Source organism: Catharus ustulatus, chromosome 4 (assembly GCF_009819885.2).
Source record: "Catharus ustulatus isolate bCatUst1 chromosome 4, bCatUst1.pri.v2, whole genome shotgun sequence".
NCBI lineage: Eukaryota > Metazoa > Chordata > Aves > Passeriformes > Turdidae > Catharus > Catharus ustulatus.
This window is the reverse complement of record NC_046224.1, coordinates 68,366,522-68,383,913: the sequence shown is the minus strand read 5'-3', so window position 1 is coordinate 68,383,913 and position 17,392 is coordinate 68,366,522. Positions and strand designations below refer to the sequence as shown.

The 17,392-nt window shown below is 39.0% G+C and overlaps 2 protein-coding genes across 11 annotated transcripts in view; one reads left to right on the top strand and one right to left on the bottom strand.

The window, feature by feature from the left end:
* Window positions 1-1,856: 1,856 nt before the first annotated feature.
* PYROXD1 (pyridine nucleotide-disulphide oxidoreductase domain 1) lies at window positions 1,857-12,962 on the top strand. The gene is made up of 12 exons (XM_033057281.2): window positions 1,857-1,953; window positions 3,363-3,443; window positions 4,872-4,991; window positions 6,091-6,219; window positions 7,038-7,111; window positions 7,720-7,880; window positions 8,529-8,629; window positions 9,450-9,579; window positions 10,421-10,533; window positions 11,627-11,749; window positions 12,000-12,137; window positions 12,451-12,962. Exons 1-12 carry the CDS (start codon window positions 1,873-1,875, stop codon window positions 12,697-12,699), a joined length of 1,500 nt encoding a protein of 499 aa, XP_032913172.1. The 5' UTR covers window positions 1,857-1,872; the 3' UTR covers window positions 12,700-12,962.
* RECQL (RecQ like helicase) overlaps window positions 3,290-17,392 on the bottom strand; it is a 28,165-nt gene continuing 14,062 nt past the window's right edge. For 5 of the 10 annotated variants that reach the window (XM_033057279.1, XM_033057275.1, XM_033057276.1 and 2 more), the window contains exons 14-16: window positions 15,770-15,989; window positions 14,623-14,752; window positions 14,019-14,444 (exon numbers count right to left, since the gene is read on the bottom strand). In XM_033057279.1, coding sequence (XP_032913170.1) covers window positions 14,256-14,444; window positions 14,623-14,752; window positions 15,770-15,989 — 539 coding nt within the window. In that variant the 3' untranslated portion in view covers window positions 14,019-14,255. Of the gene's footprint in view, window positions 3,917-4,854; window positions 4,920-8,097; window positions 8,241-9,504; window positions 9,547-13,120; window positions 13,430-14,018; window positions 14,445-14,622; window positions 14,753-15,769; window positions 15,990-17,392 lie in introns of those variants that run through there. The other 5 variants (XR_004417643.1, XR_004417642.1, XR_004417644.1 and 2 more) reach the window with 5 other exon arrangements.

Here is a 17,392-nt window from a genome sequence, read left to right as displayed (position 1 = left end):
TGCTCCTCTCTCCTGCCGCGTTTCGCTGAGCTAGAGCTGCAAGAATAGTTTGTGCTCTGCGGAAAAGATACAGTATACCTGAAGCAAAGGAATAGCCGTACACGGCACACAGGAGGTCTGCATAGTATGCAAAGTTTTGTACGGCATTGCAGCACTTCCATGTCCGCCCCAATCACAAATGGCAAAGAAGGAAACTGCAGAGAAAGAGGCTTGGGTGTGAAGCTGTCAAGATGCTGTTCTACGCACCAGAGGTTATCGAGCAGATTTCCTTTTCAATTCAGACAACAAAAGAGGCAGGGACACATTAGGGAACACTCGGGCTAACTGGGACACACTCGAACACACTCAGACACACTCGGGCAAAGTCAGACTCAGGCCATCTCAGGCAAACTCGTGCACATTTGGGCACACTCGACACCACTCACAAATATTAGGGAACACTCGGGCACACTTGGGCACACACGGCCACACGCAGCCACTCTCGCACATAATCGGACACACACAGGTCCATGCACACTCGGCCTTACACAAGAACACTAAAGCAAACTGGAGCACAAGAGGGCATAGGCGGGCAAATGCAGGACCGGGCTGTGTCCACAACGGCTGCCCCCTAGTGTACAGACTCGGTATTGCAGGCACCCATCTCTCTTGGCATGGTGACCCCCAATGGACAAACACGGTACTGCAGGCACCCTTTCCCCGGCAGTGCTGCCCCCTTGTGGGCACTACCGCTACTGCGCCCCTTTGGCAATGCTGCCCTTACCACGATAAAAAAACCGAGCAGTGTACCTAAAGCTTGCACAACACACAGTCTTTTTCTCTAGTAGTCGTGCTGAGACATGGCGAAAAAAAAAAGGTTTTGTTCTTCCCTTTAAACTAGAAAATAAAAATTCCCCATCAACTGATACCCCTAAATCATGGAAAAGACAAATTTTCCTTCAATTGTTACGCTTAAAATCATGGCAAAGGGGAATCCTTTCCAATTTAAACAATGACAATAATGGAAAAAGAGGTTTTCCCTTCAAACACCTCTTTTTTTCTGGGATGGGACAGAGGGCACTTGTAAGGCTTAGGGTTTGTCCCTTCACACATCCTGAGCAATGCTTTGGGAGCATCCAGGCATTTCCCCTGCCCCTGAAAATCCTGTCATTATTGTTCTATGAGAGATCCCCAGAGATCACCCAGTTCAGCAGGTACTGAATCTCTCCTGAAATCAGCCCTTAGCAGGACCTTCCTCATCCTCACTGACCACACCTGGGACTGCTTCAATTCTCCTCATCCTCACTGACCACACCTGGGACTGCTTCAATCCTCCTCATCCTCACTGACCACACCTGGGGCTGCCTCAATCCTCCTCATCCTCACTGACCACAACTGGGACTGCCCGGACATTGATTTACACAGGAATTTCACTAAACCCCACTCTGAGTCTCACTCAATAAGATGAGCAGGCCTTGCTGATTTCTTATGAAGTATGAAGTTGGCTCATATGGAAAAGTACGAAGAAAAATAGAAATATTAGTCACTGCTATAAAGACTGCCAGGATCGGACCCGGCGTACGGCATCAGGGAAAACCCGGACTGGCTTTCCCCAGAATACGGAATAGGGAAAAACCTGGACCAGATTTCACCGGAATGGGGGAACCTGGGACTGGATTGCGGCTCGATCCCGGAATGGGTGCACGAGACGGAGTCTGATCTCCGTGTTTTGTGCAGAGATGGAATACCAAAATACCACATGGGCGGGGAAAAGCCGTTTCGGGGCGGGTGCGTGCCGGATAACTCCCGCCCAGCGCCGCCCCGCGGGAGCCGAGAAGGTTTGGGCGCTGCCGCCCGCCGTAGGCGGAGCCGCCGCTGGGCTGCGGCGGGGCGATGGCGGCGGCGGGCGGTGCCGTGCGGAGCCGCTTCGCCGTGGTGGGCGGCGGAATCGCGGGGGTCACCTGCGCCGAGAAGGTAACGGGGCTCTCCCCCTTCCCCCGCACTCGGCGCCAGCCGGGAATTGTCCCCAGGGAGCCGGGAGGTTCCCCCAGCCCTCGGCTCTGTGCGGCTGCCGGAGCGGCTCCGAGCTGGTGGCACCGGCCCGCTGCCCGCGCTTACTTAGAGACATAAAGCCCTTCAGGGCCAGCTTGTGCACGGCCATAGAAACAGATCTACACAGCAATTGCATAAATATTCGCATGTGTACAGTAGTTCCGTACCCTGTCCTAAACCACCCTTAATCCCCATTTCTTAAAAATATTTTGTCTCACTTGAGAAAACACGAACCAAACGCAGCCCCAGGTTGTGATATAACGATATTTGTCTGTGTAGAAATTACGTTTCAAGAGGTTCAAACTCGATAAGGTTATTTTGAAGCAGTTTACCAACGCTTCACAAAAGCAGAGTTGCAACTTCGTAACTGCAGAAAGCTGGTACTCTGTGCCCTGGTGCAGAGGGCAGTGACTTCAGGATCTTGCAGGAATTATTCCATAAAGGACTGTGCTGCCGCCGAGCTCAAGGCTGCTGTGATGTCCTCCTTATTATTATTATTGCTCAGTTTGTATAGGCTCCGTGTTTTAGAGCTGTATACCTCATCCAGCTCTCTTGTGAGCCCAAGCTCTAAAAATAAATTAATCTGTTTCTCGATTTTTGATGGTTTTAAAGTAACGGTAACTGGATGTAATTTTGTAGCTGTAGAATGAAATTATGTGAGTATTAGTTTGATGAGGAATATTTTATCTGTTAGGGCTGCAGAGCAGCATGTAGACTCTGTTTTGGATACATGTGTTCTCTGGTGATGTCAGGGCCCTCTGGTTGGCATCCCTTCCACCCAACAGCATCACTTGTCCTGTCACTTTGCTGAGAAATGCACATTAAAAATAGGAGTTCTTTCCTTTGGCTTGGGCTTTATAAGTCTTGCATTGCTTAATAGCACCCTGAAGATGATCAGTTTACTAAATAGGGTATAAAATATCCAGGAGAATTCAGCATTTCCTCTGTAAAAATGAAACCTGTAAACACTTTGTCACTGCTGTGCAGTAAAGAAATGTGTATCCACCAACTGGGTGTCTCCAGAAATCACAACAGATGGCTTTTGGAATATTGTGACAATAGTCCTTTACACTATGGCTCCTGTTCTTGAAGGTGTATATATATATATATATATCTATATATATATATATATATATATGTGTGATTGAAATAAATGTTGTGTTTCCAAATTCTCTTCAGTCCTTATCCTTCTGTTATCCTGCAGTAGTGTTTATTCAGTAAGATTCTACAAAAATCAAAGTAACATATTAAGACATACTGCTTTTCACCAGTAGTTTTATTGTGTTAAAGTCTGATGATGACTCTCATCATGGTTGCTGTTTCTTTCAAAGCTGGCTGCAGAATTCCCATCAGAAGACATTTTTTTAATGACAGCTTCCCCAGTTATAAAAGCTGTAACTAATTTCAAGCAGGTAAGAGAAGAGTTAATTTTTCTTACAGTAGGACATGTTCAAAGTTTACATGTGCAGATAATTTAGAACCCAATGGTGAAAATGTTAATGACTTTGAGCTTGGTTTCATACTAGTGTGATTGCAGTGGTGTTAGAAGGATTGATGAGCTATTTTATAGTGGTGTTAGTAAGACTGATGAGCTATTTTATAATGGTTAGTAATTGGTGAACATATTCACACCATTCAAGAAAAGGTTAAACCAGGTACTTACATGGTTGAAGTGTGTTCAGACAGAGTTACTGAAGCTTTATTTCACTGCTTTATTAGTGAGTGACCTCTTTTAAGCACTGAAATGGTATCACAGTCTTGCTCATGTTTGAATTTGGGGCAGAAACAGCCTTCTGACAAGTAGCAAAAGAAGGGATAGCCTTCTGGGGAATTGCTTTGAGCTTTATCTTCTCCAGAAGCTGCTGATTCAGTGACATCTTTCCTGCTGGTTTGAACAAGAAAATCAAATCCATGCATGAATTCAGACTTGTGGCTAGTAGAGTCATTAAGCTGAGTCTCAGAGCCCTCTGTGAGACTGTTGGAGTAACACCCAATTAAGAATGCTTTCTGAAAGTGCTGACAACAATGCCATGAGTGTCCAGTAAAGACATTTGCACAGTGCAGAGATGTAAAGTCTGTAATTCACATCAGCAGAAATTTACATATCTGAAGAATAAGGGAATAGCTGAGTATTATTGGAAGGCAGCAGCATCTAAGCTTTGGACATGAGCATCCTAATTCCTCTCTAAATTGCAAACATGGTGTGGCTTCTGCTTCCTAGCTGTGTTCCAATCTATGAATATTCAATAAAGTAGCAGGCCTGGAGGTTTTCATGCAGCCACTCTCTTTTGGAAAAACCACAAAATTGTCATCACTTATTTGAATGTTTTTCAAATTCTGGTTTCCCTCTTTGGGGTTTTTTTTTTTTGTTTGTTTTTGTTTTCTGTTTGATGTTGTCCATTTCCCCCAAGGTCTCTGAAATATCAGATAGTGGGTCTAGATGAGTTATTTTATCAAATTTACAAAAAAGAGAAAAACAGGATATTAACACTACATCACATAAATTAAAAAGCAGTGTTAACAACTCTGATAATAGACTTCTTTATGGAATAAAACATTGTAGCAGTTAGAGCAACTGTCAGGGTTCTCAATTTTTAGTTAATCTCTATCTTTAGGATTAAAGTGTAGTACTTTGAAACTTTAACCAGGAAGAGGCATGAAAAAATTCTGTATTGAAAAAAGAAACTTTTAGCAGTTACGTGATAACACATTTTCAGACAATATGGGCTTTATGTTGTGACTTTTTAACTGGAAATGAGCACAGCACCTTCTGTCAAAAACTTTAGAAAAAGAGATGGATAAATGATCCATATTTTTAAATACCTCTCTTTCTCCTACAGGTCTCCAAAACACTTGAGGAATTTGATGTCGAAGAGCAACCAAGTTCCCTATTAGAAAAAAGATATCCCAATATTAGAGTTATACAGTCTGCAGTAAAACAGTTGAAAAGTGATGAACATGTAAGCTAAGGTTTGATTTTTTTTAATTTGGTTTTTCAAGTTATGTATATAAAAATAATTTATTAGATGAATGTTTTGCGTGAGAAATTTTGTTCAAGAACATTTTGGTTATTGAATTGATAAGTTACTAAAATTACAAGAAAATACTTCCTAATTCTAATTTTACTTGCTGCTTAACACTTTTTCAAGTAGAAATATATACAAAGGACAAAATAAATCTTGAAAGAACCAACCCTTCTGTTTAGCAGGAAATATATTGCAAATATGAGCAATGGACAGCAGGTACACACCCTTGTTAGCTCTGAGTCAACATGTTAATTTTTCACTTCAGCATGTATCAGAAACTCACATTGACAGCCAAAACTGGTTTTGCTCACTTTTAAGTTTTGGAGATGTAATTTCAGGTAGATTCTGCTAACATTCTGTATCCAATGGTTTTCTTATATCATTACTGGGACAGTGTTTTCATGTAGGTCTTGGTGGACACAAATAATTAATGTATGTGGATTTGGAGGATCTTTTGCCCAAAACCATTTTAGTAACCAAAACCATTATGTAGCTTCTAGTTTGTAGAACAACAAATAATCTTAAAATTTAAGATCTTCTTTCTCAGAATGACATAGCTTGTTTAGTGCCTCTATTTTTTCTTCAGCAAAGAACAGATTTTCAGTCTTATATCCTGTGCCTGGTTAACTCAGAGCTACTGCTGTTGAAATGTTTTTAATGAGATTCTCAATTAATAATTTATAATAGTGCATAGTTCTGTTCCTGGGGCTTGAGGGACATTTGGCACGTAGAAAATACAGAACTCCTTTGGCACAGCCAGTGCCAACAAGTGGTAAACTTGATCTTGCTTCGAGTGCACTGTGTACACTTCCCATTTTATTGGTCACATATTTGTGGTGAGTGTGATGGGAATAAATAGCACACATTCAGTGAGAGTATGAAGGCTTGTTCCTTGAGAAGCCCCTTAATCCTTTTAATATCTGCAAATTACTGTGACATTAAGGAAGGAGAAAGCTGATGTTGTCTTAGATGTCTTGATTTAGCTGAATTCTCTTAGATGAATTGGTTTTTCTTTCCTCTTTATTGTTAACAGAAAATTTACACTGAAGATGGGAAAGAATATATATATGAAAAACTTTGCCTGTGTGCTGGAGCCAAACCAAAATTAATTGCTGAAGGGAACCCGTATGTATTAGGAATCCGGGATACTGACAGTGCACAGGTAAATGTGTTTTGGACTTAAAAATGTGTAATATATTCCTACATGTGGTGCAAAATAAGAGAATTATTGTGGAGTGAAATGGAGAAACAGAAAATAATGTTTGTTATGATATATTCTTAAATAGGAACATTTTCACTAGCAGAAAAAGCGTCTTATAATGCCACTAAATTAGTTAGCCACTATATTTATTAAGTTTATAGATAGCTTATATACATTATTTCTAACATGATAATATGGAATAAACAATATTTTTTCACCCTCCAGGCAGAATCCAATTGGAAAATATAAACAGGAAGTAGGCACCAGTAGAAATTTCCCCAGGAAGGCGTGTGTGTGATACCTGGTGCAAAGGGCAGCTTCGTACAGTGGAAAGCTACTGAAGGAATTATTTTTTGTTCTCTTTTAGTTCTACTGTAGCTTCTCCTTTTTGTACAGAAAAGAGTTAGATATAGTCAAAGATATGGGAAAGTTTTCACCTGAGAAATGACTTAATGGACTAAAAACTAAGCTTGGAAGGCAAAGGTGAAGTTTTACTGCTGTAAATCAGAATTAGAGGAGGCAGGGTGAGCACTGCTTCTCCATGACATGTAACTGCCATTCATCAAATGAAGCTGGACCTTGAGGATAAAAAAAAGAGTTATATTTTCAAATAATCTGAAGTGACACTGAAATTGTTACAAAAGCTTCTGTTGCAGGTCTCAGCCTAGCTATGTGTGCATCAATAGTCTGAGAAAATCAAGACTAAGATACTGAAAAGGATATAGTTGATCAGTGTGAGGGAACATCCTCTAAATGACATTTTTCCTTTCTATATTCAGGCTTTTCAGAAGAATTTGGCTCAGGCTGAGAGAATAGTGGTGGTAGGAAATGGTGGGATTGCCCTTGAATTAGTGTAAGTGAACAAAAAAGCCCTAATCAAATAAAATCTTTAACAATGCAATGCTAAATCTAGTGTACATGAGTTTGGGAGAAAGTTGGCTTATAAAATTGCATCTCTTAGAGCATTTAGTAGCAAAACTGATTAGAAGTTGTTTGTTTGTTTGTTTGTTTTTGCAACATAGTTATCTTACTGATGCATAAAATTACGAAAGCTCCAGAAGAAGCTTTGACACATAGATATGAAGAATATAAAGTGCATGTTCCACATAGTGCAAATTGTTTTTAATATGTTTTTAATAGTGGGAGTCTGGCAGAAATGCACTTATTTTTCTTTATGGGGAGCAGGAAATACTAATTATTAGTATTATAAGTTTTATCTGCTCTCCCACCCCCTAGCCCTGTTCAGTTGAGGTTGTGTTGGTGAGAAAGTATGACTTGTCAACTTGAAGAGATATTTTTTAATGGGTTCCTTATGTAAATATCTAGAAGTGGATTTGATAGGTTGGAAAGTCTTGGATCCCCTAGTTCTGGCTCTAGAAGGAAACTTGACACACTTTTGCTTGTGTTGCTAATAGATCCTTTTCAGGCAGTCTGTCACTTTATCCCTTGTAATGTCCATAGGTATGAAATTCAAGGCTGTGAAGTAATCTGGGCAATCAAAGACAAAGCCATTGGGAACACTTTCTTTGATGCAGGAGCAGCTGAATTTCTCCTTCCGAAGCTCACTGCTGAAAGCAGAGAGACTCCAATTGAGTGTAAAAGAACCAAGTACACACTGGAAGGTATGGGGTTTAGTTTCCTGACACTGCAGCAGCATCATTTCATTTTAATGATAGTCTTAAAATTGGTCAGTTGAGCAGCTTGGAATAAGGCTTACAGTTATCATTAATGATATTTCTTTCTTCATAACCTGACAGTAAAAAAGCAACTTAAAACCCATCCGAATTTATGTAGACAGAATATAATACAGTTTCTTGCAAACTGTAAAAAAGTGCTTACCTTTGTGCCAAACTTATATTAATTCCCTGTATTCTTTCTGCTGAAGAATTTGTTCTGTTTTCTGTAATGTTTTGATGTGAGCTATCTCACCATTATATAGGAAGGAGCTGTCACGTAGAAAGATATTGGTGGAGCAGATGAAACTGCACAGAACATTATAGAACGTTATTACAGGTGGAGTGAAACTGTTTCAGAAACAACAATTAACTAGGACTGCATGAGCAAACATCACACAAACATATGTATGACCAAAATCATAACAAAAAGAGCATGGTTCTAGACATCAGGCAGGAAGAATAAGACTATTACACTTCCTCTTTCCCTTTGGCCCCCAGTTGGTATTTTTCTATTTATTGAGAATCCTTGTTCTGAATTCTGAGGACAAGGCAGTATGCACACTAAATCTGATATACTCCATCTCTTTCCTTCAGGAAGTGAGGAAAAAGGAAGAGTTACAGGAACATCTGACAAGCTGGGCAGTGCCTTAGGCCCCGACTGGCATGAGGGCTTACACCTTAAAGGGACTAAGGAGGTATGGCTATAACCTTGCTGTCATATTTATCTGAGTGTTGTGGGCATGAGCACTGTGAAAAGTTCCATCTCTGCAATAAAGCAAAAATCCTCACATTTAATTTTTTTTGTAAATTTATGAATTCCTTAGCTGTTAGCTGTTTGCATGTGTTTTGCATTTTAAAAATGACCTATCAAGGGTGGTCATTCATAGACCAGCTAAAGGATGTTTAGGAAATTTAGCATCTTAATCAGTGGTGGTTTGGCTGTTGAAGGCTGTGGAACTGTATTTGTGTAGTAGAGAATAAAACAAGGCACAAATTCATAAAACAGTTTAGAGGAATAGGTAACTTTACAACTTCTGCCTTGAGCTCAGAATATGGTTGAAATGTGGGTTGATGGTAGAGAATATTTTTTCTTTTTGCAGTGTTTAGCACATAAATTTATTATTGTTATCAAAATTTAATTAATGATAGAAAAAACAAAGGATTTGCAATCCTGAAAGACAGAAAATAGGAGTTTACTTTATTCTGTTCTAATAAGGTTTGAACTCTCTTCCTGTAAGCTTAGGGTAATCTGAATATGTTTTCTGGCATGCCAGAAAAATCTAATTGTTACGAACTTTCAAGGAACATGAGATACCTGCTGAAAAAGCAGATAAATTGCCATTGGCTATGGTTAGATCTGTGCCAAAAAGAGGAAAATTTGGAAATCCAGGTATTGGGCTGGGATATATGGTGGGGGTTTTCCAGTTTAGTAATAGCAATTTAGGTGAATATATCGTTGCTATTATCAATATTTAATCACTAATCATTATGTTTATAATTTCAATTTTTCTTTAGTTTTCTCATAAAGTACATATTGAAACACAGTGTGAAGTAAAGAAAATATACTTACAGCAAGAATTTATCCAACTGCAGCGGACTTCCTTGACTTTTCCTAAAGGAGAGAAAAATGTAGAAGCAGATGAGGGTGAGTGCCAGTGCTGATAAGACACCGAAGATAAATCTGTGCTAGAGCATGTTTGATCTTGTTTGCTGTTTTAAAGCAAATACAGATTAGAAAAATAAATCTTTTTTCTCTATAAATTGAGGTCTAGCAGTTTACAGTAATCAAATTTATGGGCTACAATTAAATTACAAAATCTTATGGGTCAGACCCTTTTTTCCACAAAGTCACCAAAATCCTGTATGCAGAATATTCCATCCTTAAAACAATCCATTAAATTAATACTTTTAATAGTGAAGTTAAAACAGGAGAAAAAAACCCCACCAACATTTTGCATCAAAACTGAAGTAAATCTTTAAAGTAGAGAAAAATATCCCCTTTCTTTATGAATAATTATGCCTATAATTTCCACTTAATTAAAATTAATATTTAAAAGATTACTTTAGTAATCAGTTACTTTCGGCGTAAGTCAAATCTGGGCCGTTCTTTTTGCTTTTGAGGTACTTCTGTGCCTCTGTAAGTTTCTGCATAAAAGAATATTTGGCAGTTGCATACTTGAGAGAACATCCCACAGGATATAGTATTTACTCCCCTACAAATGAGGGCTTTAATTTAGGAAAATTCTGAAGAAAGTTGTTGGTAGGAGTTGGAGCTGAGATCCGAAATCACTTTTTTCTCTAGTTCTGAGCGATGGTAAGAAAAGTTAGAGGTAATCTCTGCTAATTTTTTCCATTTTGAATTTTAATCTTTTTTTACTTATTCAGTTACCTCAAAAGTTTTTTCTTTCATATCTTATCATAAGATGTAACTAATAAAATAACTTATATTGGTTACATTCTTGGGGCAAATTTCTCCCTTTTTTCAGTGCTGTGGCCTGTATATGTGGAATTAACTAATGGAAAAATTTATGGATGCAATTTTATTGTCAGTGCAACTGGAGTTGTGCCAAATGTTGAACCATTTCTTGATGGCAATAATGTAAGTATACTGATTTTTATTTTGGAGCTTTTCAAGTTAGGTGAAAGTAACTTTTTCAGCTGGTTTATGCTTCTGTTATGACATGGAACATGGATTGCTAAAGGTTTAAATACTATGCACCATCTCAAAATAAGGCAGGTTATGTTGATATTGAAATATCCAACATGATACAATACATATTTGATTTGTGGTCTTGGTTTATTGTGTTGTTCCCCATGTGTATATATACAGTATATATGCAGTATTAAGCCTATACAAAGAGAGAAAAACATCTGTGTAGTTGGCTAATGTGGCAAAAATGTAGAATAATTTCCATGTTAGTTCTGTACTATATTCTTACCCTAGTAATCTTGATATTTGCTCCTGGAAAGGAAGTAACTATTTCCAATACTTTTCATCCTGGATACTGGGCTGTCAAGGTGCTTGTGTTCATTGAGGGAAGTCACCCTGAGTCAGCACCCAAATGTGGATAGTGATTCTGGCGTTCATAACTGCCATGTGAATTTTGAGATCATTTTGTTTCTGTGTTCAGTGTCTGCTCAGCAACAACTAAAACACCCCTGGGTTATTAACACTGTTTTCATCACAAATCCAACAAATAGCCCCATACAAACAACTTACAAAAAATGATCCCAGACAAAACCAGGACATTGGGGTGTTTTGAGTTTAAGTGGTGCTATCTGATTAGGAAGTAAAAGGCTGTGCTCTGTTTAAAGAAGAAAATGCTGAAAACATAGATCTGATGTTGAACCATGAGATATTTCCAGGCCTATGCTACAAGCTTAGATCAGGAACTAAGATTTTGCAATGGTATTTTCTTGCCTTGGCAAAAAATATGAAGTCATCTCTTAAGACTCAGTATCCCTGTAACACACAGTGTGATTTGGAATTTGACTTCCCTGCCTAGGTATCAGTAATAATCCTTTAAAAACCTGTGCTGTACTTTAGAAATTTTTGTAACAGCAATGCTTTGTACCTTCCATGGAGGTCTTGCCACTCAAGGTAAATAATAAAGTAACAGCTGTTTGCTTAAGGTGGAGAAAGTTGAATGACTTGAGACTTGTTTCATTGCTGATGTGTGCAAACCCCTCAGTTTGCTGTGGCTGAAGATGGAGGACTGAAGGTAGACGAGCACATGCACACATCGCTGCCAGATGTGTATGCAGCTGGAGATATCTGCACGGCAGCGTGGGAGCCAAGCCCCGTGTGGCACCAGGTACATCCTCACACATGTGTGATCCACAGGGAATTACACACCAGTGCACACACCAGGGAGTGAAAGGTTAAGGAAATGGATAATCCTGGGTGGTTGATGACTGTGTTTTATGGAGGTGGTGGGAAACGGAGCTGGCCAGCCCTTCTGAGTATTAAAAACACAAAGTATGCAGTGAGTACTCACTGCAGTGAGTGTGGTCATGGCACAGTGACAGTCTTGTGATTTAAATCTTCCCAATTTTCTCTTTCAGATGAGGCTCTGGACCCAAGCTCGGCAGATGGGATGGTATGCAGCAAAGTGCATGGCAGCAGATGCTTTAGGAGAATCTATTGATATGGATTTCAGCTTTGAACTATTTGCTCACATTACAAAATTTTTCAATTACAAGGTCAGTACAGTACCACTGAGTAACACATACTAATTGCTGACACTGGGCAAATGCTTTAATACTGAGAAAACAGGTTTCTTTATATAGTAGTTAACTCTAGGTTATATTTCCTCCATTCATACTATGGGTATGATATTTCAAGGGGAAGATTTTTGAGTCCATTGTGTGTTTGCAAGCCAGTGGTGGGGGGAGCGACCTAGGGACAAATATTTCCATGTTTGCATCACTTTTGAGGCTGAGAAGTATTAGCAGCAGAAATGCTAAAAGCCACTGCAATGTTCTTATGAGAGCTTTTTCCTTTTCCTTCTGCTAGGTGGTGGTTTTGGGAAAGTACAACGCTCAGGGCTTGGGCTCAGACCATGAGCTGATGCTAAGATGTACCAAGGGACACGAGTATGTGAAAGCAGTGATGCAGAATGGCCGAATGATGGGAGCTGTGCTGATTGGTGAAACAGACTTGGAAGAAACCTTTGAAAATTTAATTTTAAATCAAATGGATCTTTCCATGTATGGTGAAGATCTCCTAAATCCAGATATTGATATAGAAGATTATTTTGATTGAACAATACCCCATTCCCCTTTTGTATGAAGCTTTGATAGCAAGTCATACATCTTAGAAAACTATTTTCTCAGGATTACCAGAAATGAGGGATAAATGCAATCCTCTATTAAGATTTTGGGTTTATCTTGCCAAAATACTGACTGGGTACTGCCACACGTACCAGGTAGTGGTGCAATCTCTGTTGAGCTGGCTCAGATGAACAGAGAACAGTTTTAGGGCACAGGATGCTCAGAGCTCTTGCTACCTGGAATGTGAGTTGCAAATATATGGCCTTACTCAGGTGTTTTTTTTTTATCTTTCTCCCCAGACCAATCACCTTTTTTTTTTTTAATGAGAATGACTGTTTTTAACAAAATTAATTCAATTTTTGGCAAAAGTCTCAGCTAAAGAATGGGTGAAAGACTAGGCTTTAGTTACTGTCATATTATTTAATTTATCAAAAAATAGAGATGAGCATGTTCTTAATGATATTATAATTATATAATGATATAATTCTTATACATGTGAGTGTAAGGGAGAAGACCCATAATGCAACCACCCAGAACTTGCGTTTATTAGTGAAACTGAACTTACCTTTTTGATCTTTGGCTGCTAAAATGTTAAAAGTAGAAAATAAAATTGTATCTAGCACTCAGCATATGTGCCTGAGAATGCTAGCAGGCAGCAGTAGCTGTTGAGTCTTTCCAAGGCTGGCAGGTTGTCTTGTTTGTAAACTTAAATTTAGGTACTTCTGTAAAGCACAGAAGTCATAACTTTCTCTTTGAATAACAATGTAAAGAAGTCAAATTTTAAGAGCAACAGACATATTTCAGGGATAAAAATACATAATATTTCACTCACATACAATATTCACTCAAATGTGCCACAGTGGGTGTAGGGACACATGTCCCTATTCAGAACTGCAGAGATGGCAATGCCCACGTGGGCTGAACAACTAGCTCTGCCAAAGCAGCAGTGACCCAGTCAGAACTCGAGAGGAAGGATGTGTGATGTCACTCCTTGGGGCTGGTGACAGCAGCTGCCCTGGAGAAGCTGTGCCCTGGCTGCAGTGGAGTCACTGGTGAAGAGAAGAGTCACCTGCACAGCAGGCAGAAGGAACAGGAGGTGACAGGGTCTTCATGAAGAGCTCAGGACCACCAAGTCCTGTGCTGCAAAGGAGGGAAACTTCAAGAGGACTCTCATGGGAGTGGTGGATGGAGACTCCCACTGGAAGGAAGTCTGGAAATTTCTGCATCTCTGGCAGTCCTTTCCAGACTGCAAGAACCTGCCACAGTGTTACTATATATTACACTTCCAAAAGAGTCAAAAAGGCAACATGGTCATTATATAGGTTTTGTAATCATTGCTGTATCCTAAGATGTGCACCAATTATTTTGATACAAACCACTTTTTCCTTCACTACTAGCCTTCTAGATTTGACAGTTTTTAAAGATATTTGTTCCCTGATCAGTGTTTATTAAATAAAAATACCATTACTAAAGCACAAATTGAACTTACATACTGCATTGTCCATGCAGCTGCGACCATTATTAGATCCTAAATGTAGTATGTGACACTCAGTCAATAACTAGTGGCTGGTCATTTCCATCTGCCTGAGGCTTAGGCTTTTTTGCTTTTAAGTTAGGACTACAGCTGGGCCGTTTATGTTCCTGTGATTTCTTCATCACTGAATCTTGGACAGTCTTTGATCCAGTCTGGGCATTTTCTCTGCTTCCTTTTGAATTTGAAGATTGAGATGGTTTGACCTGTAAGATATAAAGAGTTCAATTAAAATTCTAACATTGTTTACCTTCTTTTTCCGTGTTCCCACACAAGAGAGAAGAAATTTATGAGGTTGACTACTTTACTACATGTTTTCAGCAGATAGTAAATAATTATAATGGAGAAGATATCTATATGGCAAATCAGAACAGATCTAAATACCTTGAAAACACTTCTGCTGTTTATCATTCCTTCTATGGTGATGATGTGTCCCTCCTTTTTCAGCAGCCAGGCTTTTGGTCCCACTTTCAGGTAGGATATTGTAGCAAAGGCTGTGAAGCTGAAATCCTCCCTGCATGAATTAAATCACTGTTACAAGAGAAGATTGGAGCAGAGGCCAGACTATGCAGGGGAAAAAAAAAAATCATAGAATCATTAAGGTTTGGAAAGACCTTCAAGATTATCAAGTCCAAGCATCAACCCAGCACCACCACTAAACCATGTCCTTAATGGCCATATCCACATGTTTTGTGAACACTCCCAGGGATGCCTGCTTCAACTTTCTGTAAGGATAGGTAGATATTAACCCTTCTGATGCATGTTCCAAATAGCAGCTTCATTCTGCTTTATTTATTCAAGTAGCCAGTCAGATGACTTAGAGCTACTCTGATCAACACCTAACATAATTCAGTTTGTGGAACCTTTACACATACAAAAAAAACTCAAACACACACTTGTCAATCTCTTGAAACACATGAAAGAAAATGAGGCAGAAGGATGTAATAAATAATCTGCTCGCCCTCTTAATAATATCTAAAAAAAACTGTGTGGAGACATGCAAAGAAAAATTAAGACAAAGGGATTAGATGTTTGTAGATATTCTTGAACTTATAACACTCAGCACACAGCTTACAGAGGCAGCACTGTTGTTAGTTTCGCTATGCTTTCTTAAAATTTCTGAATACCACTTTCTACATTAGCCAGTCTTTCCTGACTTAATACATCATATGGGCAACCCCATTTGCTTTCCTTATCCATGGAATGTGAATAACATCTGTACGAACTGCAGACTTCTCCAAAATGAATCCTGCTGCAGATTTAAACATTCTGTCAAAATACAGAAGAACACCAGCTTTTTAAAATTGCACAAGATGCAACAAGAAACAGTATTTCAACTCTTCCTCCAACTTTTGAAATGGAAATACAGCAATATTGAAGGATTTTCAAGGATACTTTAAATGTATCTGAAATAAAAACAAGACTAAAGAATGTATCCATTAATGTTATACAAAAGTAACAAGAGAGCAAAGAAAAATTACTACTAAATGTTAAAAAATCAAAACCAAGAAAAAATAGTTATCTTACATACTTCAGATACTGCTGCAGCAGTAAGTGGGCAACAATTCTCTCCAGCTCCTCTCGAGGGTGCTTGGGTGGAGTAACTTCAGCCACCCTGAATTTGGACACACCTTTCCCAGACCAGGCATCGATTAATTTCAGTGGGGTGAGTTTCTCACTCATGCGGTCAGCTTGCTCAAGGATTTTTATTAGATCCCTGCAGTATCCTGTTATATCCATCTTCTCACATGCTGCAAGTAAAAGTAAAGGAACATGTAAATAGAAAGCTCTTTGTAGTTATATGTAGCTGTAAATACATATTTTTGTGCTGTATAATAGCAAGGCTTTTTTTTTGTTTTGCTTTTAAACTAACTTCAAAAAAAAGCAATAACTTTTCTTCTGTCAAATCAGGATATATTTATACTCACATATTTTTCTCCATTATTGAAACTCACATCTGACAAACATTTGTACTCATATTTGATGTTACAGACCAGAAATTATTTCAAAGCATAAAATTTGCAAGGTAGCTAGTATGTTACTCTAGAACTGGACTCCTTTATTATGAAAAGATTAGAGAGCACAGAGGAGGTGAAGCCTGTGAGACATTTCTTCTCTCAAGACAGTTATGGATGAAATGATACAGACATAAAAAGCAGTAATTACATTACAATAATTAGCTTCATCATCCATAACAATTCTGAGCAACAACACATCAATGTAGTACATAATGATCAGCCTTCTCCATGATCAGAGCATGGCACAGAATTACCCCAGCTGACTAAGGATTAAGTACTGAAAAACAAATACTACTGCTAAGTTTCTTAAGAGCTTGCTTAAGTTTCAAAAGGCCCTGGAGAGGAAGAAACAGTAAACAGGATCCATTTCAACTGTATTTAATCACACAGCTCCTGCAAGCGTTGGGGACAAGCCAGCTCCCTACTCTTCACAACCTCTGATCCCAGCGTACATTTCAGGTAAGCCCCATTTCTAATTAGGAGATAACAAGACTTTGTTACTTGCAAGACTTTGCAAAAGACTTTTATTATAAAATTACACTGTATAATGAAAAAAAGTTGAATTTTGGTTTGTCTACCCAATAGGGGTAATAAGGGCAATAAAGTCTAGTTATGAGAATAGCTTTGAATTGTTCCTCAGTTTTTTTCAAGTGTTGATCACTGTATTATCCAAATACTTTTTGCAACAGATATGTGATATGAGGAGATGGTATTTTCCACAAGAATTCCTAGGACTTAGGTGGTCCTCAATGAGATTTAAGGTGATTTTGTGCATCCTTTAGAGATGCCCAAGACCAACTTTCTCTCAGTTCTCCTTTCAGTGTTCTTGCTTTCCATGGGGTTTCCCATGTTTAAGTCACAGCACTCACTTTTTAAGTGCAACAACAGATGCTTTGATCTTCTGAGTTCCGATGGGTACCAAAGCAAAACATTGAATTAAGAGTGCTCTGCACACCTGTTAGGTGCAGTTCGGACACAGGAACATCTCATGAGTGTGCAGCACTGAAATTGTCAGGGATTTTTCCAGATAAGTTGTGAGAGGACATGCAAACTGTCCCTCCTCAGAGCCTAAATGTGAACACTCTGGCTTGCAGGGGCTCCTCCTCAATAAAGCTTTCACACACAAGCAAACCCTG